Raw genomic sequence first — 26325 nt, forward strand, 5'->3', positions numbered from 1 at the left:
TCGAGGCGATCCAATGCGTGGGTGGCCAATCAGAGGCCTGCACCCCCAGTTTCGGCTGTTGTGGCCCTCACGCGCGGTGGTATCTGCGCTAATCCGGAAAGGGCTACCCAGTCGGCTAGTCTCAAATCTGCACAATTGGCAAGAACGTTCTTTCTTCTTGAAGAGTGGCGGCGCAAGGCTATTGGCCAGGCAAGTGCGGAAGTCAAGATGACCCACTTATTTCGAGCAAAGGTACATGGGTACGAAATACAAAGTATGGAGGTACAAAGACTGGCCGCACCTGCACTTGTAGCGAGGGAAGGCCTTGCCGCCACCCAAAGAGGCAATTACCTGCAAAAATAACGAAGAAAAAAGTTTTGGTGCGACATCGATGGTAGCACTGCCAGATCGACGACGACGACTACCTGCATGTGCTCTGCGACGACTGCATCTGGGCGCCGTTTTGGGTTCCCATCTTTGGTCTTTGCATTCGTTTAATGTCCGTCTGAGTCACCGCAGTCGCTCGAGTCGCAACCATGACAGGATCAACAAGCCAATCCACGACAGGCGCCAACGCCACGGCGGCGGACAACCAGCCGCCGTCGCAGGCCACGGATGCCGTTCTCGTCAAGTCGACGCAGATGCCGGACGACGCGCAAAAGGTGGAGGAGCTCGACTTCAACAAGTTCAAGGGCCGGCCCATCACGGCCGATGACCTGTACCAAGGCATGCGCTTCATGGGGTTCCAGGCGTCGGCCGTGGCGGACGCCATCCGCATCATCAACGGCATGCGCGCGTGGAAGGATGCCGAGACGGGCGAGGGCACGACCATCTTTTTGGGGTACACGTCGAACCTGATCTCGTCGGGCCTGCGCGGCGTGCTGCGGTACCTGGTCGAGCACAAGCACGTGTCGGCGATTGTGACGACGGCGGGCGGCATCGAGGAGGACTTTATCAAGTGCCTGGGCGACACGTACATGTCTTCGTTTAGCGCGGACGGCGCCGGGCTGCGCAGCAGGGGCCTCAACCGAATCGGCAACCTGGTGGTGCCCAACGACAACTACTGCGCGTTTGAGGACTGGGTGGTGCCCATCCTGGACACGATGCTCGAAGAACAGGAGGCGGCCAAGGCAGGTGGCGACGACGAGGCATTCCACTGGACGCCCTCCAAGGTGATCCGCCGGCTGGGCAAGGAGATCAACGACGAGCGGTCGGTGTACTACTGGGCGTACAAGAACGACATCCCCGTGTTCTGCCCGGCGCTGACGGACGGCAGCCTGGGCGACATGCTGTATTTCCACACGTTCAAGGCGTCGCCGCAGCAGCTGCGCATCGACATTGTCGAGGACATCCGGAAGATCAACACGATGTCGGTGCGGGCGAAGCGGGCGGGCATGATCATCCTGGGCGGCGGCGTGGTCAAGCATCACATTGCGAACGCGTGTCTGATGCGCAACGGTGCCGAGTCGGCGGTGTACATCAACACGGCGCAAGAGTTTGACGGCAGCGACGCGGGCGCGCGGCCGGACGAGGCAGTGTCGTGGGGCAAGATTAAGATTGGTGCCGATGCAGTCAAGGTGAGTGTCTAGGGATTCGCATGTGACGGATGGATTTCCACGGGCAGGATTTCCACGGGCTGGATATCCACCTTGTTTCTGAATGACAACTAACACAGACAGGTGTACATGGAAGCCACTGCATGTTTCCCGCTCATTGTGGCCAACACTTTTGCAAAGGAGCCTTGAGCTTGCGTCGACAGAAAGACCCCAACTGGATTGGGAAGGCAAGACAGCCCGGTGAAGCATGATGGAAGGGACCTTTGTCACTCCCTTGCAAACAGAGCCTTATGAGCAGTTTCAGAGACGGCACAGTGGTCGCCCGCAGAAGGACTTCCACTGGGCTTGTCCAACGACAGCATGCGCGGCTCCCACCCCGGCACGAGTCGACACGACGTTGACGAATCACAATGATGCCCGTGGAGAATTTTACGATTATAGAATAGACTGGCATATTTCAACCCCGGACAGCCCTTTGCAATTTCTTTCAGATATCCCAAAATAACTCCAGTCTGGAAAGCGCAGCTATTTCCTGCATGATCAACCAAGACAGACGTTGAGAGGTGCAAAGCCACGCTAGAATACACCACAAGATTCAAATGAAACAAACTACACTCGCACATAGGTTTTGTGTACAAAAAGACACCAGAGAAGCATCCTAAATCGCTGTTGGCCGATGCTGTCTGGCTACTGTATATCTTACAGTATTGCTTAGCATTGCTTACCTAAATTGCCGATTCTATGCGCTAGCATCACGTGTGGGCTCGCTGTGGGGCAATGTGGAGGCAACAGCACCTACCAGCAGAGCGAGCCGATTGCCGATAGTTACCCTACGGGCAAAAAGGCCGAGCATGCCCGCGCTTTACACTGATAGCATGGCGATATTGAGAACCTTGCCTGTATTTTCCATAGCTACACGACACCTGACGTACGACTGTTTGCTATTCTTTTTTCTTTGCTTTTATTTTTTCAGTCGCTTCTCAGATGTACTCTGTACACACATCACCGAGAATGAGACTTTCTACGCAGTCTCTTGCACGCGCTGCTGCGCTCCAGAGCTGCAAACGGGCATCATCGGCTGCACCGTTTTCAAGAGCTGCCTGCACCGGCGTGCGGCGATTTGCAACAGCTCAGTCGACGGCCAGCGAGGCCCAAGCAGCAGCAGCGGCAGCGGCAGCCTCGGACAACCACGTGCACATTGTCGAGGTCGGCCCGCGCGACGGCCTCCAGAACGAGAAGCGGGCGATCCCGCTGGCGACCAAGATCGAGCTGCTTGAGCGGCTGGCCAAGACGGGCCTGCGGACCATTGAGGCCGGCTCGTTTGTGGCGCCGAAATGGGTGCCGCAGATGAACAACTCGGCGGAGATTCTCGAGCACATCCTGCAGCACCGGCTCTCGTCGCCCGTGCCCATATCCTACGCATTCCTCGTGCCCAACACAAAAGGCCTGGCCAACGCGACGGCCATCCTGCAGCAGCACACCGACCGCTACGTGGCGGACGTGGCCCAGGCCGAGGCCCATGCCGAGGCCGCATCCTCGAGAAGCCGCGAGGCGACGGCCGGCGCCGAGACCAAGCCGTCGTCGTTTCTGCCGGCCGTCGAGCTCGCCGTCTTTGCGGCGGCCACCGAAAGCTTCTCCCAAAAGAACCTGAACTGCGACATTGCCACGTCCCTCGACCGCTTCCGCGAGGTCATCCGCGCCGCCAAGCAGACCACCGCCGACGCCGCCGCCGCATCCGGCACGCCCGTCCCGCTGCGCGTGCGTGCCTACATCTCCACCGTGCTGGGCTGCCCCTTTGAGGGCCCGGACACCGACCCACGCCGCGTCGCCGAGATTGCGACCGACTTTTTGGAAATGGGCGCCGACGAAATTGCCCTCGGCGACACGACGGGCATGGGCACGGCGCCGCGCACCAAGGACCTGCTGCGCAGCATCACGGCCGCGGGCATCCGCAACGAAGACGTGGCGCTGCACTTCCACGACACCTACGGGCAGGCGCTGGTGAACACGGCCGTCGGCCTGGAGCACGGCATCCGCACGTTTGACAGCTCGGTGGGCGGCCTGGGCGGGTGCCCGTACAGCCCCGGCGCGACGGGCAATGTGGCCACCGAGAACATGGTGTACTTCCTAGAGAGCCTGGGCATGGACACGGGCGTCGATCTGGACGCGGTGGCCGACATTGGCGCGTGGATCACGGGCGAGATTGGCAAGGCCAACGACAGCAGCGTGGGCAAGGCGGTGCTTGGAGCCCGGTTACGGAATGCGTAGGATTGTACGTGGCAGTTCACGTCTGCAAACGATATGGGGCATAGTATGAAGAAGACGCAGCATAGGTTTGAATTTACCACATTCTCTTGGCCGTGCCGGGAAGAGTGCACCCGTCCATTCTAACAATGATAGCTTTGCCAGACACTTCTATGCCTCCAAGTAGGTCACACTCGTCTGACAACTTGCCCCGTGTCGAGCAGAAAAGGCGACTGGCTTGAACTCCACTGCAGAGGCAATCGGGGCGCTGGTGTTGTCGTCATCGCTCAGCAACACGCCACCCACTGAATGGGGGCCAGTCCCTCACTCTTTAGGACTAGTCGCCCCCGGATTCTGGGCTGTAGACCCCCGCAACCCAACCCCTGTACTGCAAATCTAGGCCCGCTAGGCTAAACTGGGAGCCCCCATCCCCCCAACAGTCCTGTCTCACGCCACACCAAATCGTCCACTGCATCCAATCTGACGGCCTCAGCAGGGGCGGGGTAAGAGCGACCGGTCGACTTGGAGGGCGTGTGTAAGTGGCTAAATCGTCAAGCTTGCTCCTTCCTCTTGCTCCCGTTATCTCACGCAGCAAACCCTGATTAGTAGCAGGTGCGCACCTGCCCTCGGAAGGCATGGAATCTCCATGGGGTTTCCCCCCTTGGAAGGCGATGGCGCTGTTTCGCATCTGATCCTTTGTCCTCTCTCATTTCCTCGTCTTTCTCGTTTCGTTTCTTTTGTGTCCTTGTTGTCAAACAGACAAGCCCACTACCTCCACGTCATATCACCATTGACTCTCGTCTGTCTCTTCCGACAATCTCCTCCACGATGACAAAGATTCGTCTGGGTACCTGCTCGCCCGCGCCCGCGGACTCGCCCCAGGCGTCGCTGGCTCTTCTCGAGACGCTCGCCCAGCGGGCTGCGACAAAGGGCATCGATCTCCTGCTGCTGCCGGAGGCGTTTCTGGGCGGCGGCTACCCGCGCGGCGTCCGTTTCGGCAGCACCCTGGGCGCAGACAATGCCGACGGCCGCGAGGCCTTTCTGCAATACTTTCGGCGCGCCGTCGACTTTGGCGATGTCGTGGGCGATGCTGGCGCAGGGGGTGGCGATGCCTGGGTCGACAAGACCGCGGCAGATCCTGAGCGGGCAACCGACAAGACGACGTCGAAGACGGCGCCGGGCGACGGAACACGCGAGACGTTGGAACGGATTGCCCGCGAGACGGGTGTTTTTCTTGTCGTGGGCGCGATCGAGAGGGCCGGCGGCAGCCTCTACTGCGCCGTGGTCTACGTCTGCCCGACCCAAGGCGTCCTCGGCAAGCGCCGCAAAGTTCAACCGGTAGGTCTCCTCTGCTGTCCGTGCCTCTGCACTTCGTGTCGTTTCCTCTCCGGTATGGCTCTCGTACTAATCGGCAGCCCTCCAAGACCGGCTTGGAACGTCTGATCTGGTCGGCGGCCGGCCCCGCGTCGCTGCGTGCCGTCACAGCCCATATCAAGGGCGTGCGCGTCAACCTCGCCGCCGCCATCTGCTGGGAGAACTACATGCCGCTCGTGCGGCAGTCTCTGTACGCGCAAAACGTCAACCTGTACCTGGCGCCGACGGCCGACGGGAGCGACGCGTGGCTCTCGCTGGTCCGCACCATTGGCATCGAGGGCCGCTGTTTTGTGGTGACGTCCAATATGACGACGAAGGCGGGCGGCTCCCTGGCGGCGGCGGCATCAGCGGCATCACCCGCAACAACGCAGCTGCCGACCAGACCGGCAAACGGTAACACGGTCAGCGCCCCGTCGACGGTGACGGCAACGACGAATACAAGTGGGGGAGTACCCGGATCCAACGCGGGAATCAACACCAAGATTGTCGACTATACGTCGTCGTCGCCTACGGGCAAGCCCAGACGCCGCAAGAAGTCGTTTGTCTACGACGAGTATGGTAACGAGATTGTCTTGTCGTGTGAGACGGTGGCGGAGGAAGATGTGGAGCCAGCGACCATCGTAACGAACGGCATCGACAGCGAGGAGGACGCATCCGACGAAAACGCCAATGGCGCACACGGCCTGTCGTCCGACGCGCCCGTGCCTCTGCCTCCCTTCCCCCACCTGCCGGTCGACAAAGCCTGGGAGCGCCACAAGCACGAACGCCGGCGGTCGTCGGTATTTGACGAAGACGACAACGAGATTGTACTGTGTCGTCCCCCCGACTCGGCCAACACAACAAAGGCCGAACAAACCATTGTCGACACGGCGCCTGAAACAAGTTCCAGGCCCAGTATCGGGCCTGATTTCGGACCTGTTTTTGAGCCTGTTTTTGTGCCTAGCCCGACGACCATTCCAACGCGAGAAACCGGGGGCCAGGATACGCGCGAGAAAACCAAAGCTGGAGAGACTGCGCCCAATGTCCCCGGAACGCGCGGCGGCTCCGCGATTGTGTCTCCTTTTGGCGAGGTGCTGGCTGGGCCACAGTGGGACGACGCGGATGGGATCATTGCGGCCGACGTCGACTTTGACGACTGCATCCGCGGGCGGCTCAGCTTGGATGTCGCCGGCCACTATTCACGGTATGTCGATGCTGTAGATCGCGGAAAGGCACTGCATGGCACGAAACGAACTAACGTGCTCTAGGAACGACTCCTTCAAACTGTCTGTTGCGGGACTGGACACGAGCCCCCTGTCGTATTAGTTTTCGAAAGAGACGAGGTGTGAGTGTGCACAGAATGTACCATATACGTCTAGATGGGCCTTCATTGAGGAGGGTGCATAGAACAAATTGTAAAACGAAAGAATCTGTGCTTTGTGTCGTATTGTGAAAGGCACATGGAACGCAAAACGCAACAAAACGCAAACAGTACTGGCGCGGCAAGTCGACGGTTGTATATTGATGAGATATGGTCATTACTTTCCCAATCTTACATTGTGCAGCAGTTTCAATATGCTGGTAGTCTTCACCTCATCCTTGTACGTTGACGTCTTGAATATGTCCGTTGGGCTTGTCAGGTTATCTGAGATGGAAAAATGTGGAGTCCTGAAATCGCCAAGACGCAATGCTATGTACATGCACGAGGGCGTATGTGTGGAGCAAACCCCTGTCAGGTTTGGAGATCCTAGAAAATCAAAGTTTGTTGAGATTCGACCTAGATGTACTTAATTAAGGTCACATGATGCTATCTGAGAAAATACCTGCATTAATATGGACGCACGTGATGTGTACGCCGTATAGAAACTCTCGACGTTCGTAATATACCCAGCAGAACAATTCCCAAAACCAGTTCATGCTCCTATAAAACACAATTTCTATCCAAGTAAGAAACGAAAAAGTCCACAAGCAGACCGGGCAGAAACAAATAAAGACAAACATAAGCAAATCACATCTAAAGAGTGCGCCATTCACGATACCTTTCTTCCACATTTCCGTCTTGCTTTTGGAGCAACGAGTCTCGTTTCCTTTCTCCAGTCATGACGTATCATTGTAGCTATACGCTACTTAGCGGCGCCGCTCGTCGGGCTTGAAGGGCTCCATCTGGACCGAGCCCTGGCTGTAGTCCGTCTCGGCGCCGTTGCTGGCGTGGCGGCGGTTGCTCTCCACGTCGCGGCTGTGCAGGTGCTTTCCGCGGCCGTTGCTGGGGTGCGGGTCGAGGCTGCCCGGGTACCAGATGTAAAAGACGACCATGACGACGAACATGGGGACGGTGTCAAAGACATAGAGGGTCCATTCGTGCGACAGCGGGTAGCCGTCCTGGCCCATGGCGAACTCCACGACGCGGAAGATGCTGCGGACCATGATGAGGGCGGACACGCCGTAGAGCATCCACAGGATGTGCTCCCAGCGCACGTCGGCGCTGGCCCCGCTGCTGTTGCTGTTGCTGTGGACGGCGCCGACGGCCTGCGTCTTGAAGCGGCGGTGGAAGACGACGGCGGTGGCGCAAAACAGGCCAAAGAGCAGGACCTGCAGCACGAGGCCGCCGACGACAATCTTTTCGCCGGTGCTGGCGAGCGAGTCGCTGGCCATGAGGCCGCCGCCGCCGCCCTGGACCCAGAAGGTCACAATGTCGCCGGTGACAAAGAGGCGGGTGAGCCACTTGACGGGGACGATGCTGTAGTGGGCGCCGTGGACGGCGAGGATGGTGCGCTTGAGGACCATGTAGACGGAGGCGGCGACGCAGGCGGGCGGCAGGAGCAGGCAGAGGCTCTGCACGATATAGGGCGGCAGCAGGTTGGTGCGGGCGTAGGACGCGGAGCGGGTAGCATAGCCGACGACTTCCACTGGAGGGTGTCAGGAGGCGCGGAGACAGACGGGGCCGTGGGGATCACTTACGAAAGCCGCCGACGGCAAAGGGGATGCAGAACCAGAGCCGGTTGGTGTACAGACGGTAGGAGTGGGCGATGGTGAGGATGCCAAAGAGGACGCAGAAGAGGATAGAGGCGGGTAGCGACGGCAGATACTTCCAGGCGTAGTAGTCGCCGCCGTCGAGAGGCAGGAGTTTGGCCATGATGGTGGAATGGCGGGACGCAGCGGTATGAACGGGAAGAATCAAAGAACGTCGTGCAGGACAGTCGTCAAGATCGAGGAACGTCGAAGGATAGTCAAGATCGAGGAACGTCGAAGGACAGTCGTCAAGATCGTTATCAAATAGGTAGCAAACGACGGCGAAGGAGCGAAAGGAGCGCAGGCGTTAACGAGACAAAAGGAGTTAACACAAAAGGAGCCGGCGTGAGATGCTGAAGTGCCCAAACAAGGGTGTCCGCAGCATGGCTTGGGCCCCGAGGTATATATCGTCGCGATCGCTGACTCGCAGACATCGTGAGCCTGCATCGACGTCCCCTGAACATTCGCCCGTATTACGAACGTCTGCCGCGCCGGGGAGACCCTCCGATAAGCACTGCCCAGGAGACATGGCATTCGATGCTGCGACGGCGGAGCCAAAATAGAGACCCGCCTTCGATGCCAGCCGGCCAATCAATTTACATCCTATACTCGTCAACGCATCAGCAGAAACGCCCCACAGCTGAGACAGGGTCCCGAGCCATCAGAACCCAAAATAGTTATCTGGAAGCCTGGCAACCGCGGACATGGCACCGTGTGATTGGCTGGCGTTGAGGCGTTGAGACCGTCTGATTGTGGGAGGGCACGCCTCCTTGTCTTGCTCCTTTTTATTTATCTATTTACTTATTTATTTTCATTTCTGGACTCCGAAGTTTCTAAGCAGCAAGTTGCCAGACCTCTTCCCCTTTGTCTCGTATCGCTCGCATCCTTTGGGTCGTCTTGGGTTTGGGCGTCGAGGTCTTTTGTACTCTGCGCGTTGGCCGGCTGGCTCGTGCCAGCGGCTCTTCGTCCCGGACTGTTATACTCGCTGCCTAGTCTTTTCTTAGCAACATTTAACTCTAACTGTCTGCCGATCTCTCTCGGCTCCTTTCGGCTCCTGTATCCTTTTCAGCTCCGGCTTGTTTTATAATTAACTTCTGACGCGTGCCACGTTTTAGTATGAACTTGTTTGTCTCTTTTCATCTAAAAATATCGCACCATAACGATGAGAAGGCGTGCTTCTGCCCCTTCCGCCTCGCAACCGGCCTCGAAATGTTCGTCCGATGTTGTTTTCATCTTACGCTTTCGTGGCCTCCGTCGTCGTCCCCGCCGTGGCCACCGTGACGATCTCGGCCTTGCTGCCCGTCCCTTGCGCCCTGGATCATCGCCAGTGGCCATGCGAGCAGCCCCTGCCATGCCGCCGGCATCGTCCGCACAATGTCCTCGAGCAGCAGCGCGCCCACGTCGCCAAAGATCCAGATGTCGCGGCACCAGAACAGCAGCACCGCGAAATGGGCCAGCACGGCCAGCGCGGCCGGCATCTTGTCGACGATGCGCGCAAACACGCGCCGGCCGAGGACCAGCGGCCACATGGAGATGGCCATGACGAGGTCTTCCTTGCGGCTGGCCACCGGGCGGCGGGTGTCGTTGCGCGCGTCAATGGCCCACTGCAAGCGCGCAATGGCCGCGTCGAACCCGCGGCGCTCGCGCTCCGAGCTGGTCGAGCTGGTCGAGCTGGTGCCGTCCGCAGCGAGCGCGGCGCGCACGGCGTCCCGCAGCGGCGCCGTCTCCGGGCCGTCGCTCAGAAAGGCCAGCCGCCGGATGACGTCCTGGATCAGGTCGGCCATGTCCGTCTGCATAATCACTTCAAAGGTGGTCGACGTGACGGCGCGCAGCCCGCGGTAGGTGTGCATGTACGCAATGAACCGGTCGAGCGTGTCTCTGTGGGCCGTGTCGCCGGTCCCGTGGGTCCCGTGGGTCCCGCGGCTGACCCCTGCCGTCTCGCCCGCTGCGCGCACGTCGCTCAACATGTGCTGGCCGATGAGCCAGCTGAAGAAGAAGACGGCCAGGCAGCTGTCGGGCGACGTGAGCGCCGCGTGCCGCTGCTCGTTGTAGATGCGCAGCGCGTGCGTCTGGTACTGCAGCGCCTGGTGCTGGTAGTACGCCGCCTGGGCCGGCCGCGTCTCGGCGAGGTGGCGCGACGAGAACGCGAGCAGCTCGTTCATCAGGAAGGGCGTCTTGGGCGCCAGGTTCAGCACCAGGCGGTGGAACGTGGCGCTCGACAGCCGCGGCATCAGGTTCAGGTCGCTCGTGTAGATGTTGTGCATCAGCTCCAGCTCGACCATGTTGGCGGGCGGGATGGACGGACCGTCGTTGCCGCTGGGCGGGGATACAGCCGTAGGACTCGCTGTCTGTGTTCTGGATGCTGGATCAAAGGGACCTGACGGTGACGTAGACTCTGCTGCCGGCGGAAGAGGAGACGGACGACGCGACGAGGCTGCTGTTGCTGTTGCTGTTCTCGACGGCACCGACGGCACTGACGGCACACTGCTCGTAAATGAACACGGCCGGCCTGCAACGCTGCAATTCACGCAAATTGGTCGACTCTCGTCGCACTGGCGAGTCAGAGTCAGTCGTAAGCTTAATGTCGTGTGTTCCGTCGGTGACTGTGCACTCACCTTGATGTGCCGCTGCTTGCACGCATGGCAGCCCCATCGGGACTTGTTGTGTGGCCGTCGGACGCTCTTCATGGATGGGATGCCAGTATGCGTGTGGGTGCTTTTTCTTTTCTTGTACTTCCTTTTTTTATTTTTTATTTTACTTTTTTCCTTCTTTTTAAAGGAGTCGCGAGGTAAGTTTTAGAATGCCTTAAAAGGAAGTCCCAGGAGAGAATGGAAAGGTGGAACTAGTGCTACAGACAAGGCACATAAGACAACATTGGCACACCACGAACTGCGGCTACATTACGACGTGCAGAGTGCATTGTCCCGTCAGGTCCTGGCCGGCATGGCCCCAGGAGTACGATGAGCGAGTGCGATCGGTAAGCAGTGGTGGATGGCCAGTGCGCCGCACGAAGCGACAAGAAGAAACGCCACTGTCTATTGCTCTGTCCCATTTTATCTGGTTGCGTTGTCCTCCCCCACTCTTCACTTTGCTGTTTGCTGTCCTCCTGGCTGCCCACCCCTGCCCTTACTGCTTCACCTCCTCCGTCACGCCGTTGTCGGCCGGCGGCGCCACCGGCAGCGTCTGCGGCAGCGGCGGCAGGAATTGCCGCGCCGTGTGCCGCGCCTGCTGCGCCAGCACCGCGTCCATAATCACCAGCGCCGCCATCGCCTCCACAATCGGCACCGCGCGCGGCACCACGCACGGATCGTGCCGGCCCTTGGCCGCCAGCACGCCCTGCGCGGAGCCGTCGTACGTCGCCGTCGTCTGCGCCTTGCCGATGGTGGCGGGCGGCTTGAAGCCCACGCGGAAGTAGATGGGCGCGCCATTGGAGATGCCGCCCTGCACGCCGCCCGAGTAGTTGGTCTTGGTCGTCAGCCGCGAGCGCGTGGCCGCCGCGCCCGGCGGCGTGGCCGTGCCGGCCGGCAGCGGCTGGTTGGGCACAAAGGCGTCGTTGTGGACGGAGCCCGGGATCTCGCAGCCGGCGAACCCGGAGCCCAGCTCAAACGCCTTGGTCGCGGGGATGCTCAGCATCGCGTGCGCCAGCACGGCCTCGAGCTTGTCGAAGCACGGCTCGCCCAGGCCGGGCGGCGTGTTGCGGATCACGCACGTCACCGTGCCGCCGATGCTGTCCTCGCGCTCCTTGAAGCCCTCAATGTACCTGGCCATGGCGGCCGAGACGTCGGCGTCGGGACACCGCACCGGCGCAAACGCGTCGACCGTCGCGCGGTCAATCGTCGACAGCAGCTGGTTGCGCGCGCCGGCCGCGGCCGACGTCGTGCCGTCCTCGTCCTCGTCCTCGCTGCCCGGCGGGAACAGGTGCACCTTGCCGACCGACGACACAAAGGCCACAATCTCGATGCCGTACGCCAGCCGCAGGTACTTTTCGGCAATCGCGCCCGCCGCCACGCGCCCAATCGTCTCGCGCGCGCTGCTGCGGCCGCCGCCGCTGCTCGCCTTGACGCCGTACTTTTCCAGGTACGTCCAGTCCGCGTGGCTGGGCCGCGGGTACAGGTCCATGGTCGCGTTGCCGTAGTCCTTGGGCCGCTGGTCCTTGTTCATCACGCGCAGCCCAATCGGCGTCCCCAGCGTCACCCCAAACTCCGTGCCCGACTGCACCTCCACGCGGTCCGCCTCGTTGCGCGGCGTCGTGATGCTCGACTGCCCCGGCCGGCGCCGGTCCATCTGCGGCTGGATGTCGTCTTCCGTCAGCTGCATGCCCGGCGGGCAGCCGTCGACAATGCAGCCGACCGAGCGGCAGTGCGACTCGCCATACCTGGACACGAGACGGCGGTTAGTAGGCTGGCAATTTGGCAACGCAACAGCTTGTAGACAGCTTGTAGACAGCACTCACGTCGTCACTCGAAAGTACTCGCCGAACGTCGACATTGCGGCAATTGGGGAGTTGAGAGGATGGAAGAATTGAGGTGATTGACAGTAGTCAGGAGGGTACAGTTGGCTCAATGGCTTTTGTATTCAAGTCGTACACCGAGTTGGCGTCTCGTCGTGCGTCGTACGATGTGGTCCGTCAAATAGCTGTGTCGATTGAGTCAGAGTCTCTTTGGTTTGATCGCCCGACATTGTTTTTCACTTTTTCCTCGCTCCTTCCCCCGCCATCGGCGCTAAGGTACCTGCAGTTTGGCACGCCATTGCCTTCTGGGCCCCAGGGACTGTTTAGCGGGCTGCACTTGCCTCCGCAAGTCGGGCCACCGGGCACGCCAAAATGACTAATCAACATGGCCCAAGCTGTCATTGTCAGCTCCCCTATCCGTGCTGTGTTGATCGCTACGCCAAACTTCTCCATACTGTAGAGAGCCTCTTCGACATCAAAACCCACCAACAGCATTTGCCTCCATCGACACGCCGGCCATCTCACGCAATGATTGCCCTCGCATCCCGGGCCCTGCTGCCGTCATACGTACCGCCGCAGCAATGAACGACAACGACCGCGCAGCCGCTGGCCGGCCGGGCCGCTCGTCGCCGTTTCCCTCCGTCGCATCATCATCATCGTTATCGTCTCCTTTTCTCTCCGCTCCATTGCAACCACATCCGCAACGTCTCGGCGGCACGCCACAACTGCACCTGACCGCCCGCTTCCTCTCCCTCCCCGACGTTCACATCGACATACCCGACCCCGGCCGCGTCACCGTCGTTGGCCTCAAGACGCTGATTCGCAAGCAGCTCGTGCACGCCGCGGCCGATGCTGACAACAAGGCAATAGCAGACGAAAAAGGAAACACAAAAGGAAAAGAAAAGGGAAAAGAAAACGAGCACCCGTCCTCCTCGCCCACCCTCCACGATGCCCACCGCCGACGCCTGCGCATCATCTACGCCGGCAAGATCCTGGCCGACGACGTGATCCTGGGCCACGTCCTGCGTCCTGTGCCGCCTCCTCCGCGCGCCGGCCGCTCGCCCTCGGTGTCGACCTCCGCTGCCTCGACGCCCGTTGGCAACCAGTCCACAAATACCAGCGGCGCCGCGCCATGGGCAGGGACGGATACGCCACCGTCGGCGTCGCCGGTCGAGGGCGTGGTGGGTCGGGTCTACGTGAACTGCAGCATCGGCGACATTTTGCCCGAGAGCGAACTCGCCGCCGAAGCCGATGCCGCAGCCGTTGCCGCAGCCGCATCCGCAGCCGCCTTGCACCACAACCGCGGCGGGTCATCCGCCGTATCTGGCATATCCGGCATATCCGGCATATCCGGCATATCCGGCATAACCGGCCCCTCGACGCCCGGGCCACGGGGCGGTGCCATGCGCCTCGACCCCACCCACCGCCGGGGCGCGAGTGGCGGTGGCGGAGGCGACAGCAGCAACCGGAACAGCACCAACGGCAACAGCCATGCTGGGCCGTCTTCGGAAACACAGCATCCGCCACATGCGGGCCACGCCGGCCACGGCGGCCGCAGCACAACGACCACGCCGGCCCCGCGCGGCTTCGAGCGCCTGCTGCAAGCCGGCTTCACCGCCGCCGAGGTCAACCAGCTGCGCCTGCAGTTCAACACCATCCAGTCCAACCGCTTCACGCCCGACACCATGCCGTCGCCCGACGCGCTGCGCACCATGGAGGACAACTGGCTGGACAATGACCAGAACGCCAACGGCACGGCCGCTGCGCCCGCGCTGGGCCGTGGCGGCGGCGGCGCGGGCGGCGACGACGGCATGCCGCCTGTCGAGGACACGGGCCTGCCCAACATGCTGGACACCATGGTGCGCGCCATGGTCATTGGCTTCATGTTTCCGCTCGGCAGCATGAGCTGGCTGATGCGCGAGGAGGGGCTGTGGACGCCACGCTGGCGCATGTTTGTAAGCATGGGCATCGTCGTCAGCCTCATGATTGGCTCCGTCAAGACGCTGGCCCGAGAGTGGTAAAAACCGTGGCGGGCATTGGACGATATGCAGCCTCGGGCCTCGCCGTTCTTCTCTTAATGAACTGTATACTACTTTGGAAGCGGTCATGTGCTTTTTATTTCATCGTATTGGATCCACGACGGGGACGTTTGGGCGTTGGGTAATTCACATTCATACGAACTCATTAAATAAAGCTACAACGTTGGCGAAAACGTTTATCTTGCGTCAATTGCAATCGTAATATTGGCATTTGCTATATAAAAAGAATCTCAAACTCGCGAGCTGGCTAGGCAATGGAAAGCAAAACCGGAAAAACTCAAACAGGAACTAGTAAACAGAAACCAAAAGGAGCAAAAAGGCCAACACAAGTCATAAACCAACTAGATATACGCGGCCGTCCGTCTCAAATTCGTATTATTCGGAACATCTTGTCCATCGACCACCACCCTGTGAATTCTGTACTTGCTTCACAGCTCGTCGTACACCTCCGCAGCATCAGCAGTGGGGTTGGCCGCCGAGGTCGATACACCTGCCGCAGCAAAGAGTGATGCTGCGTTCGTATTAGCAGACATCGCAGCGGCTGACATGAACGTGGCGGATGGTAGCTGGGCCGACTCGACCGAAGATTCCATGGCCTCAACCGTCGCTGTTTCCGCCATCGCCGAGCCATCAACGGTTGCCTCGGACGTAGCAGTAGCCACCGTCGTCTGCGTGGCCGTCTCTGTTGCGGTTTCAGTCACCGTCTCGTACACCTTGACTGTCATCTTCTCCACGACTGTCTCGACCAAAAAGTCCGGCGACCCGACACTGCTAACCATCTCAGCAAACGCTGATTCGGAGTTGGCCTCGGCCGCCAACGACGCCTCGACGTCCTTTTGTTCAACGCCAATGCGGGCATCACCGGCTTCTCCCACCGCTGCGAAGCCATAGTCTGTAGCCGGAGGAACCTGTGCTTGAACGGCTTGCATGCCATGGTCGCCTGCGCCCGGTGACCGCAGCGTGGCCAGCACAATGACAATGACGCTCAGCACCGTTATGGCGACGTGCTTACGGTCGCGCAAAAACACCTGGATAGCTGCAAGCAGAAGCTCCGGCAGCGATGCTGACTCGTACGGCGCATGGGGGTGGCTGGCATGGGGCGCAGCACCCTCCGTGTCGTTGCCAAAGGCCCGGTCGGTAGTTGACGATTGGCGGCTCCGGCGTTCTTCACGCCGATTGTAGGCCTCGGCACTCGGCGACGGTGGCGATGGACCGTACCGAGAACCTCCGGCACCCATGTCTCGACTGGCCGCGGTTTCGACTGTTTCGGGTACATCGGACAACCGCGTGCTCTCCACGTGGCGTGACGGCGACGTCGGCGCTCCTGCAAGCGCCGTATGCGGCGGTGTCCGGCCATAAATCTCACGCAAGCGATCCTCTGCTTCACGTCGTCTGCGGTTGGCATCGGACGTGCGGTCCGTGGTGGTAAGTGCGGGTGGCTCGACCGGCGAATCGCGAAGCGGTGGCGACATGGCCATGACGCTTGGGGGTGACAGGTGGAAATGGTCAGCCATGGCTGGGGACTGCGAGATGTCCTTCTGCGCTTCCAAGGGCTGGTGCTCTTCACGATCCTCGTGTAGGTCGTGCACGTCGGGCTCGTCAAGCAAATCATCGCCGTGCATGTCCGCCTCGTCGATCTCGTTCTCCGCCATTGCTGCTTGGGCCGCGGCATCCGCCTCTTGCTTGTGGAGCGCCTCTTTCTGCTGCAGGCTCCGAAGCTGGTTAAGCTCGCGGAGAAGCGCTGCGTCGGCCACGATGGGCTCAATCTCCACATCAACACGCTCCATCTCGCTCCAGCAAGCCGCCCACGCACCCACCGCCATCAGGCCATTGCTAGCATACACCTTGACGCGGAAAACGCGCTCGGCACCGAGCGACTCATAACGGATATCAGACCGGCACGTCGTGCACCAATGGCGCTTGTTGGCCTCACCTTCTTCCTTGTGGTCGTTGTAATAGCCATCGCTCTCATCGCCCTCATCCTCATCCTCGTACTCATCTTCATCGTCGTCGTCCGCCGGGCCCAGATAATGGCCGCACTCAAGAATCCGGGCCCGCCGCCGGACGGGCAGCTCCAGCGCCTCCAACAGTCTCTCTTCGAGCACCTCGTAGTCGTTCTGCGGGTGAGGCAGCAAGACACCTCGCTCGGCCACAGTGTCGGTACCAAGAGAGTACTCCTGCAGTTGACACCATGCACCATGGAGCCGCTTGAGCGCGGCACTTGGCTCAAACGAGCATGCTGCAAAGTCACCGCCGTCATGGAGAGACACGTCGTTCTTGTTGTGGCCCATGTCCTCGTCGAGCGTTCTTAAGACATCCGACCACACCCAGCGCGTCGGCATGAGCGTCGCGTGAAGAAGAACGAGCGGGGCTGGCTCCGGCTTGCGGAACACCTTAAAACGTGTAGGGGTCTGACTTTTCGACGGTGATCCGGGCAGTGACGAATATGTGCCAACTGAGCCCATGCTCTGGCCGTCATCCAGGCCACTACCTGTACCGAGGCGCCGGCGGCGGGCAGCCGATCGGGGAGATACGCCGTAAATAACAGAGGGCGAAGGAGATGACATCTGAATAGCCCGCACAGACGATGGTGTACGGAAGGCGGCCCGAGGCGTTCCACGGATGGTGTGGTGAACAAATTCGTCGTCGTGTTTGTACTCCTCTTCATCGTCTTCGTGCTGTTGCTCGTACTGGGACATGCGAGAAATTCCAGACACGCCAGACATACGCGGTGAGTAGTGACTGGTCCCGCGATGGTATGCGACACTTCCAGTGTCCTCTGCGTAGGCGTACTCATCCTGGCTCTCGTGGTCGTCGGTGGCGTCTTCGACCGTGCTGTGAAGGTCCATCTTCTGGTGTGCTTCTGGCCCTTCATCGATGCCGTTGTTGCTGGCGCCGCTGTGGTGCTCAAACGACCCCAGTGAGCTGCGTGGACTGCGGTCGCTAAACACATCGTCGTCGTCGCGTTCAGCATCACCTTCGTGGTCATTCTCGCCCTCTTCGTCCGTCGTCGTGTCGTGGTCGGCGTCTTCAACGATGCTATCGTGAGACTCCGACATGGCCCTTGCGATGTCGAAATGGCCGCCTGCGGCATCCTTCTCATTGATTTTGGCCACAACAGCCCGTGCTGCAGCCTGGATCAGAGCTTCGGTGCGCATTGATGTACGCCGGTCCGAGACAGCCGACCGTGCCGAAAATGCCGAGCTGCGGCGCGACGTATGTTCGTTTTCGTCCATGTTGTCAGGGCGTGTGCTATGCTCCACGTGCACGTCCTCGTGGCCCACAGCTTCATCGTGGAACTCGGCATTCAACTCTTCGCCATGAGAGAGTGCGGATGCCGCAATGGACACGTCTGCCTCATCATGCTCGACGACGCCAGGGGCCTCAGAATCCTCCTCGCCCTCGTTCTCCTCCCGTTCGAGGTCTGTGGCGTCACAGTCCTCTATGGTATGCTGAGACAACGTCTCATCGCGGGGCCTTGCAGTGTCTTCTGAAGCGTCAATAATATGAAACTTATCATGCTCCTCCTCTTCATCCACCTCGTTATGTTCCTCTTCGTGCATTTGACCGCATTCAAGCGTCGCCTGCTCTTCAGCTTCCCGTGCCACATCATCGTCTGTGGCTTCTCCGGCGCGTGCTTCTGCACCTTTATTTGCGCCTCCCTCGTCGACTTTTGGTGCCGTTGCTTCATCAGCCTCGAAATCATCTTTTGCCTGCATGCTCTGTTTTTCGTAGGTGTCGTGCTCGTCGCAGTGGCTCTGACAAACGCTCGGCTCGTGGCTCTCCTCACCCAAGTCGTTCGGGTCGGAAAGGAAAGCATCGATGGCTGCAACAACATTGGCCACGCCGTGGCTGTTGCTAAAGGTGGCGTTGTCTTCTTGTGCCTCTTTGCGTGCCGTCTCTTCGGCGGCCGGCGTGTCGAGAATGATGTCCTCCGTCACTCCCTCCTCGTGGCCGGTGATGTCGTCGGCGAGGACGATGTCGTCGGCCATGTGCGCTGTGTGTGATATGAATGTTGAAGCCCAGATCGAGGTGGGAAGAAACAGCAGGCTGGCGAGAAAGAGGGTAGAAAAGAACAGGGGTATTATGTCGCTGGTCTGGTCGAGGCAAGATGAAGGTCGTTTCGATTTCTTATGGTGTCTTACTGTGTCTCTGCGCTCTGGCAACGGAAAATGCAAAACAAGCAAAGAACGGGATGTGAAGTGTTGTTGACGCAAAAAGCAGTAAGGGTATCTGGTGAGGTTCAAGGACAAAGAACAAACAGACTGGAGATGAGAAGCCGTAACAAAAAAATAGATTGGACGAACGTAGCTCAGGTGCACTTAGGGGGCAGGTAGCCCAACGACGTAGAAGGCTCTGTCGCTCTTTCCTTGTTCTGTTTTCTTTGGCTCGTGCATAATGTTCCAAACTGGGCCATGGGCTCGTAGTTACAGGGCCCTTTGTGGCGCTGGTGGTGGTGGTTGCAGGCGATTGTTTACCTCACCAACCGTTGCCAGGTCAATGGCGCCACCCAATTGGAAAGGGAAGCCAAATGCGTCCATTCAATGCGCCACCCAAAAGACGTCAAAATGCGTTTCTGCAAAAGATGGAAACGATGCAACTTATGTAGCATTATCTTTACGAATTTGGACGGCGCATTTCCGTGATGCGTTGAAGCGCGACATGAGTTCGACTGGAATCCAATCAGCACGTTTATTGTTGGCCTTTCCGCTGCCCTAACGGTGACACTGGCATGGCGCCGGTTATCATTGCTGATGTACCTTTTTGGTGCTTTTAGTACTGTAAAGGTACATGGCCCGTCTGCCCTTAGCCGTTGCCAAGGTGTATTAATGTTATTCAAGCGCTCGTCTTAATTGATTATTTCATAATCTCAACAAATTGACGTCACAGCCATAAGCATGGCTTTCCATCAAGATGACAACTTCATAAATGCACAGTCCATCACAACGCAGGAACATAATTAAGTGCAGTATAGCTAGACGGATTTGTATTGTCACTGTACGGAGTATATATTGCTATCACGCAAACTTGGAGCATGTCGTGTCTTTGAAAAATGTCATCATCATCAATTCGAACAGTAAATGGGTACGGTTCTGCCAGTAGGAGACAGCCCCCCGTTGGCAGCCAAGCCACCACAAACATGAGCAAGGATAAAATAGCAAGAAACGATAACACGTAAGAAAATGCATCGGCAGCGGAGGATACAAGAAAAAAAAACACAAATGCAAAAGCCTATCCCGAGAATCATATCCGACCTAATTTCCTTGAATCAACGACGCCGGGCAACAGAATCAAACCAAATGACTTTGTACAACGAAATGGGGTGGGGAGAGGGACGTGTCGTCCCATCGGTATGCAAGAAAGCAGGAGGGCTCAGACAAAGGAAAATAGGAGCTGCGGAGCCGGTCTATGTCGACCTCAACTTCGGTGACTGAGGCCACGACGGTGGAGGCAGTGTTGCAAGGAGATGGAAACCCAAAAGAAAAGTATCGAAACGCCGACGCTGCTTGACGTTACAGCAAAAGCAAAACATGACCATGCCAAACCCGAAGAAACGTTGCAAACACAAAACACAAAACGAAAGAGTCTCGGTTTACTCGGCGTTCAGCCTGTCAAGCCTTGATGCGGTCGTTTGGATGCTGCGGGCGATCCGTGCTATCCGGGCCAGGGCCAGGGACTCCTCGGCTTCGGTCATGATCTCCGCCTCCTCCTCCTCCTCGGACGCGGCACCGACGAGCTCGTAACGGGACAGAGCCTTCTCCGTCTCGACACCGCCAAAGATGCTGTCAACATCCGACATCACCTCGGTGTTGAGCGAAAGGGGCTTGCTAGCCGCAGCGGGCGCGTCGGCGGGGCCAAAAGCGGTCGAGGCAGTCGAAACGGCAGCGTCGTGGTACAGCGCAAAGGCCGGGTCGTTGTCGAACGCGGCATCCGCGGCCGCAGGAGCAACGGATGGGACGAGCTCGGCGACCTTGTCGGTGACGGGGTGCGCAATGATGGGCATCTCCACCTTCTCTTCCTCGTCCTCGCAGCCGACAAAGTTGGACAGCTTGCCCGTTAGGACCGACGTGTCGATCGAGGGGATGGTGACGTCGGGCGTCTCGAGGACGGCGTACACCTGGGGCTGGAAGGCAAAGGCGGGCTCGGCATCCATGTGCAGCATCGAGAAGTCAATGTTCTGCTCCGGGATCATGGCCATACCGATCTGCTGCTGCGCCGCATACGGGTTGGCATCTTTGGGGGGCTGGCGCTCCTGGTCCTGGGACGCAACCTGCGTGGAAACCTGGGAGGAAACCTGGGCCTGGACAGCCTGGGACTGAGCCTGGGCCTGGTTCTGCGGGACAAGGGCGGGGTTGGCGCTGAGGCGGTCCAGGAAGTCTGAGAACGACGGCGAGCCAAGCAGCATGCGGGTCAGATCCGACAGGCGCTTGTTCTCCTCGGCGAGCAGACGGTTCTGGGCACGGAGGTCGCCGTTCTCGGTGACCTTGCCAGCAATCTCCGCCTCAAGCTGCGAGATATATTCTGTTGTTCAGTTAGCATATCGTATCCAAACGTGTGCATCACGAAATTCGTCGGGCGTGCAACTTACCCTTTCTGCGGGACCGGAATGCGCGCGCCGACACCTTGTTGCGGAGCTGGCGGCGCTCCTTGCTACTCAGCTTCTTTCCCTCCTCACTCGCGAGCAGGCGCTCGTCCTCATCCATGTCCTCCTCATCCTTCTTGAGACGGGAGATGTTGCCCATGCCGCCCATCGACCCGTTGGGCGAAGACGGCTTAGCGCGCATAGAGCTCAGCAGCTGGGTGATCTTCTGCTCAACAATGGGGTCCGACGGCTGGCCAGCCTTGGCCCGCTGGGACTGAGGTTGCGGCATCGGCTGCTGCTCGGGCTTCATCTGGCCCTGGCTCGACACGCTCTGGCGCTGGCGCTGCTGCTGCTGCTGGATGACCTGCTGCTGCTGGCGCTGCTGGGCCTGGGCCTTGGCCATGGCGGCCTGCTGGTGCATGCCAGGCCACAGACGGCCGACGCTGCCAGCCTGCGAGCCACCGCCGTTGGCAGCGACGACAGGGGGCGACTGCATCTCCTGGGTCTGGACGATGACAGAGGCCGGAGCGGAGGGAATCTGCTGCTCAGCGAAGAAAAAGGACGGATCGGCGGTGGGCGACTCGAACTCGAGGTCAATGTCCGAGGGGCTGACGGAGGCACCGTTGGGCGCAGTGTTGAAGTCGAACATGTCGTCGGCGCTGTTCATGTTGATAAAGTTCATGTCGAAGCCGTTGTTGTAACCAACCATCTGAGGGTTGCTGTTCTGTGTCACGGCAAACGTGTTGGCCAGGGCTCCCGGGACGAAGCCGGTCTGCTGCTTGTACTGGTCATACTGATGGCTCGGGCCGGTCATCTGTTGGCTGGTAGACAGCATCGAAGACGGCGTCGAGGCCGCGGTGGTGCGAGCAAAAGAGTTCTTGGACGTTGCCGTCGACAGGGCGGGCGAGTTGAACTGGTTGGCGTTGTCGTACTCGGACAGGTCAAGGAGCGAGTCGATGGGGTCCATCATGCCCTGCTGGCCCGAGGCGGAAGCGGCCGATGACATGTTGTCGGCCATCGAGTTGCTGTGTGCGTCGGCTTCCTGTTTAATGCTCATTGTTGCTCCAGGCGAAGACGACAAGGGAAGACGGTGACAGGAAGTAGCGAAAGCGCGTCGTCAATCGGGGAGGCTGCGAGGTCGTTTCACAACGATCCTCAAGTCGAAATAGAATCACTGGCGTTGCCGTCGAGGGTAGAAGCCGTACGAAGATAAAGCCACGATGATTCGGAGCCTGCTTGTCGTCGGCAGTTAAGAAAACAAGAGTACGAATCGCCGTACGAATTAATGCGAATATGGAAATGGAGAAAGTAGATGGGAGAGTGATGAAAGGAAACGGAAAAGGGAAGGAAACAGAAACAGAACAAGGAGAATGGGTTGATGGAGGATGAAAAGAGGATACGGGACAATGCAAAAGAGTAGTTGGGCCGGCAGAAATGGATGGAAGTGGGTGCGAACAGGGCCGTGCAGCGATTCTGTGAGGAAAAAGAGAAACAGGAGAGTCGTTTGGGGGAACTGGATGCCTGGCTTGGCCAGAGGGGTGTGTCGGAGGCTGTGGAGCAGTCGGGGGAAGGCGAGGGAACGAGAACGAATGGGCTGGGCCTGGGGCAGGAACGGAAGTAAAGAACAGATTGACGCCGACGGACAATTGCCAAAGGCCGACGGCTGGCAGAGGAGGCGCGACCAGTGAAAATTACTGTTCCAGGCAGTCCTTCAGCGGACGACAGCGGCGGCAGGCGGCGGCGAGTGCTGTAGAAAGTGCAGGGAAGAGGGGAGGAGCGAGGGCTGAGAGGGAAGGACAGGGAAGTTTCGACCGGAAGGAGCCCTTCTGTGCAGCATGCAGGCTGACCAGGGGCGCGAGGAAACAAGCTGATGACGCGTCCTTCTTTCCTCATTACCCAGCGAGCGCCCTTTCCTCTTTGGTTCGCTGCTCCCAGAGCCCCACCTAATCGTCTTTCTTGCTCACAGCCCCAAATAGCAGCAAGGACGTTAGGCAACGGTTAAAAGGCCAAGTCTCTTTTTGCGCAGCATACACCAGAAGAGTACATGCACGAAATGGCGCCAAATGTACGGCCAGTGTCGATCCAGCCAATCAACAGCACTGCCGTGTCGTTCTCGCTTCCCCATAGGGCATGAGAGAAGCACAGATGCGGAGAGTGCCCACAACCACAAATCGAATGCATCGGGAGAGAATCGGCGCCAGCACCGACTGTGCCCATTTACGAGATACATAGACTGGCTGACAGAATACGGGGTACTTGGGGGAGTACGGAAGTACCGCCAGAATTATGTACCTTGTTCCGCTCGCGAGTCCCTTTTTCCACCTCCTCATTCTCAACCTCATTTGGCGCATCGTGCGGAACGGTCGACCATTGTCGGCGAATGACGACAGCGACCCAGCAACGGGACACTGGGGATGACGAGGCCTTATCCGCCAGACTGCCCCTTTTTTACAAATGTGCCGGATGTGCTCCTGGAAAGCCAGGATTGGTTCTTCGCTACGCTTCCTGCTTGTTTGGTTTCGTCGTCACTTTTCTAGGTTGTTTCATCTGTTTCTTGAAGATGAATGCCGAGGACGAGAATTGTTTATCGATACTGCACCAGGTTCCTATGAGATAGGCAGGAGGGGTGAATCATTGAACCCCTTGCATGTGGACTAGTTCACCTGGCAAAACTGCGTGCCCGTTATCGAAGTCTCGTTGATCCCGGCCAGGGCTGTTCAATTTAGAGAGCGACTACGTCAAGTGAGCCCTGGCTGCCAATCTTGGTTTATATTTCGTGATGATACTTTTTTCCCTGCAAAAGAAGACGTCACGGGCATCAAGTAGTGTAACAGAAATACAAAACATTTGGCAAAGTCAAGCCTTATGGACGGCCAAACGTACGTCGTATATGTTTCGGTGTTGCTGAAAGGAAAGGCAGAAAACTGCGATCGTGCTATGTTATGCGATATGCCCAGACGCAGCAGTCACGTTCCTCTTGACTGCTGCTATTGTCGTCTCTTTTAAGCCAGCGGCCCACACGCGTTTGCGCTGTTTGTCTAATTTGTCCTCTGTCCCTTGCCGGGCACAAATGAATAACTTTTGTACATCGGCGGCGCGCCTGAATTCGTTGCGTGAATTTGTACCCTTTCTACCAATTTGCCCACCGGACTGTTGCTCCGTATTTTTTATTACAGCCGAAGTTCTTGGTGGCAATTTAACATATACGGCATACAGTACGGAGTACCATTGTCAAAATCACCCTAGGAACTCTGAGCAGGACACAAATAGAGACTCGTAAATTACCATGAACACAGACAAGGAAAGAAAACTGGTACTGAAGTAGTTGGTAATGGGAAGGGCCCCGACGCCCGTACATGCTTAAGCTTGTCAAACTGGGCAAGTAAGATGGCAATATGAAACATTTGCACCTGTAGCGATCCAGCTGAGTCAAGTACTGCCGCATCCTAGCAAAGCAGTGGAGTTTATTGCAAACGCGGTCGTAACGTAAAATGAGCAGCGTTGCACAGCCACCCCGCTGGCAGCAGACAAGAGATTGGGCAACGACGTCGTAAGACAGGTGAGATGCCAGGTCTGTCTGGCACCAGTACTCGGCACCGCGTTGCCAATGTTTGAAACGGCCAGTTCGTGAGCCTTCTTTGTCACTTGAGCGTATGTCTTTCTTTTCTTCATCTTGGTGCTGACCTCCATCGCTCCTGCCACAACAACAAACCTCTGTCAGAGCCACGCGGTAAATGCCGATGTAAAGTCCGTGCCAAAGCAGGGGTGATCCGCGCCAGGGCGGAGTCTCCCAGACCACTAGTCCGAGTGGTACTCCGTATTTCCGAGAGCGACGGGCAGGTTGAGCAGAAAGGGAAAGAGCAGCAGGGCGAGACCTACTAGTGCGGATTTTATCGCCGTGCCTGGTGGAAACTCCAGAGCAGTTCAGGACACCCACTCATTGAATGCATCCGCTCGCAGCAAAATCGTCGGAGTGGAGCTACCAACAGCAAGCACATAAAAGCACTGCCTTTACAATCTCTCACCACCCGTCGTAGCTATGGAGCTGGAATGGTCCTCGCGTCCTTTTTTGCTGAGTTTTCTTGTTGTAATACGGTATTCGTTCCGGCCTCTACAGATAATCCGAGTGACGGACGACCGGACACGTTGCCAATGCCCTCACGCACGTCTTGGAAGGCCATTTTCGATCCTCGTCATGAGCAAAAAGAACACACTCGATACTGCCCTCGCCGAAGCAGCGAGTATCAAAATTATGAGACAGATCGGATACGCCAAGGATGCCCTGCGAAAAGATGTCCCTACCTCTGGCCTGTAAGTCACAGTGAATCGGCGTAAACTAGAACGGTGTCAGGAGGTGTCTGTCCCCCCTGCCGGCAAACCGTCTCTGAATCGTACATGTACACCATAAACGACAAGAAAATCCCAGAATTTGCTCCCCCTGGTCAAGTCGTTTCACCCCTGAATTCTGACCTTCTAGTGCCCACGTAATATTCAAACGTATTTCCGTGTCCAATGGACTGAGCGGATTTTCGCTTTCTCTTCTACGGAAGACCCAGAGTGCCCAGAATAAGATGCACCATACAGGCGCCAATTGTGACCAATTTCCTCGTTTCTCGACTTCTAGAGCCAGAGCAAAGAGTCAAGCTTATTTCACCTCCCGCCTGAATCAGTGGATGTCATGCTGAATAACTGTTTGTGTCTCGGCGGTTCCTTTTTTTTTTTGTTACCGTCTCGTCCTTTTATTTATACTTGTTTACAATTGCCGTCCATCTTGAATCTTGACCTTTGAAACACGAAGAAAAGGGTCCACCGTAAATGCAAACGACTCGACGTCGTGAGGTAGCGCCTTCAGCACCTGGTCCTTGTTTGTTGATCCCTGTTGACAAAGTCGCAAAGCCCGAACTAGCACATTCTTATGGCCGAAGCCCCTCTCTAAAAATAGAGGGAACGCCCGAAGCATTGGCATCAGCAGCCAGTCCGCAAAAAACCGGAAATGGAATCGAGAATTCTGCTGCCTAGCCGCCCCCAACAAGAGAGGTGGAAACGCACAGCAAAACTCCTCCGTAACACGTCGTATTTTGGATCTTGTGCAGTCCAAGCCATTTTATCCAA

At 58.2% G+C, this 26325-nt stretch overlaps 9 protein-coding genes across 9 annotated transcripts; 4 read left to right on the plus strand and 5 right to left on the minus strand.

Annotated features, from left to right (window-relative positions):
* Positions 1-515: 515 nt before the first annotated feature.
* SPBR_00718 (deoxyhypusine synthase) lies at positions 516-1724 on the plus strand (the record flags this gene model as incomplete). Its single annotated transcript, XM_040759037.1, has 2 exons — positions 516-1556; positions 1659-1724. 2 exons carry the CDS (start codon positions 516-518, stop codon positions 1722-1724), a joined length of 1107 nt encoding a protein of 368 aa, XP_040618762.1.
* An 822-nt stretch (positions 1725-2546) lies between these two features.
* SPBR_00689 (hydroxymethylglutaryl-CoA lyase) lies at positions 2547-3803 on the plus strand (the record flags this gene model as incomplete). Its single annotated transcript, XM_040759008.1, has 1 exon — positions 2547-3803. The coding sequence occupies one exon, from the start codon at positions 2547-2549 to the stop codon at positions 3801-3803; it is 1257 nt and encodes a 418-aa protein (XP_040618763.1).
* An 804-nt stretch (positions 3804-4607) lies between these two features.
* On the plus strand, positions 4608-6400 carry SPBR_00425 (uncharacterized protein; the record flags this gene model as incomplete). Its single annotated transcript, XM_040758744.1, has 2 exons — positions 4608-5117; positions 5195-6400. The coding sequence occupies 2 exons, from the start codon at positions 4608-4610 to the stop codon at positions 6398-6400; spliced, it is 1716 nt and encodes a 571-aa protein (XP_040618764.1).
* Positions 6401-7259: 859 nt separating this feature from the next.
* SPBR_00833 (RTA1 domain protein) lies at positions 7260-8265 on the minus strand (the record flags this gene model as incomplete). Its single annotated transcript, XM_040759152.1, has 2 exons — positions 7260-8038; positions 8091-8265. 2 exons carry the CDS (start codon positions 8263-8265, stop codon positions 7260-7262), a joined length of 954 nt encoding a protein of 317 aa, XP_040618765.1.
* A 1105-nt stretch (positions 8266-9370) lies between these two features.
* Positions 9371-10828, minus strand: SPBR_00578 (uncharacterized protein; the record flags this gene model as incomplete). The annotated part of the gene is made up of 3 exons (XM_040758897.1): positions 9371-10489; positions 10524-10658; positions 10757-10828. 3 exons carry the CDS (start codon positions 10826-10828, stop codon positions 9371-9373), a joined length of 1326 nt encoding a protein of 441 aa, XP_040618766.1.
* A 439-nt stretch (positions 10829-11267) lies between these two features.
* SPBR_00638 (chorismate synthase) lies at positions 11268-12629 on the minus strand (the record flags this gene model as incomplete). Its single annotated transcript, XM_040758957.1, has 2 exons — positions 11268-12516; positions 12595-12629. 2 exons carry the CDS (start codon positions 12627-12629, stop codon positions 11268-11270), a joined length of 1284 nt encoding a protein of 427 aa, XP_040618767.1.
* A 543-nt stretch (positions 12630-13172) lies between these two features.
* On the plus strand, positions 13173-14612 carry SPBR_00588 (uncharacterized protein; the record flags this gene model as incomplete). The annotated part of the gene is made up of 1 exon (XM_040758907.1): positions 13173-14612. One exon carries the CDS (start codon positions 13173-13175, stop codon positions 14610-14612), a length of 1440 nt encoding a protein of 479 aa, XP_040618768.1.
* Positions 14613-15058: 446 nt separating this feature from the next.
* Positions 15059-18622, minus strand: SPBR_00094 (uncharacterized protein; the record flags this gene model as incomplete). The annotated part of the gene is made up of 1 exon (XM_040758414.1): positions 15059-18622. The coding sequence occupies one exon, from the start codon at positions 18620-18622 to the stop codon at positions 15059-15061; it is 3564 nt and encodes a 1187-aa protein (XP_040618769.1).
* A 1601-nt stretch (positions 18623-20223) lies between these two features.
* On the minus strand, positions 20224-22270 carry SPBR_00337 (bzip transcription factor; the record flags this gene model as incomplete). Its single annotated transcript, XM_040758656.1, has 2 exons — positions 20224-21152; positions 21220-22270. 2 exons carry the CDS (start codon positions 22268-22270, stop codon positions 20224-20226), a joined length of 1980 nt encoding a protein of 659 aa, XP_040618770.1.
* Positions 22271-26325: the final 4055 nt, after the last annotated feature.

The sequence above is a fragment of the Sporothrix brasiliensis genome (genome assembly GCF_000820605.1).
Source record: "Sporothrix brasiliensis 5110 chromosome Unknown Cont19, whole genome shotgun sequence".
Classification (NCBI taxonomy): domain Eukaryota; kingdom Fungi; phylum Ascomycota; class Sordariomycetes; order Ophiostomatales; family Ophiostomataceae; genus Sporothrix; species Sporothrix brasiliensis.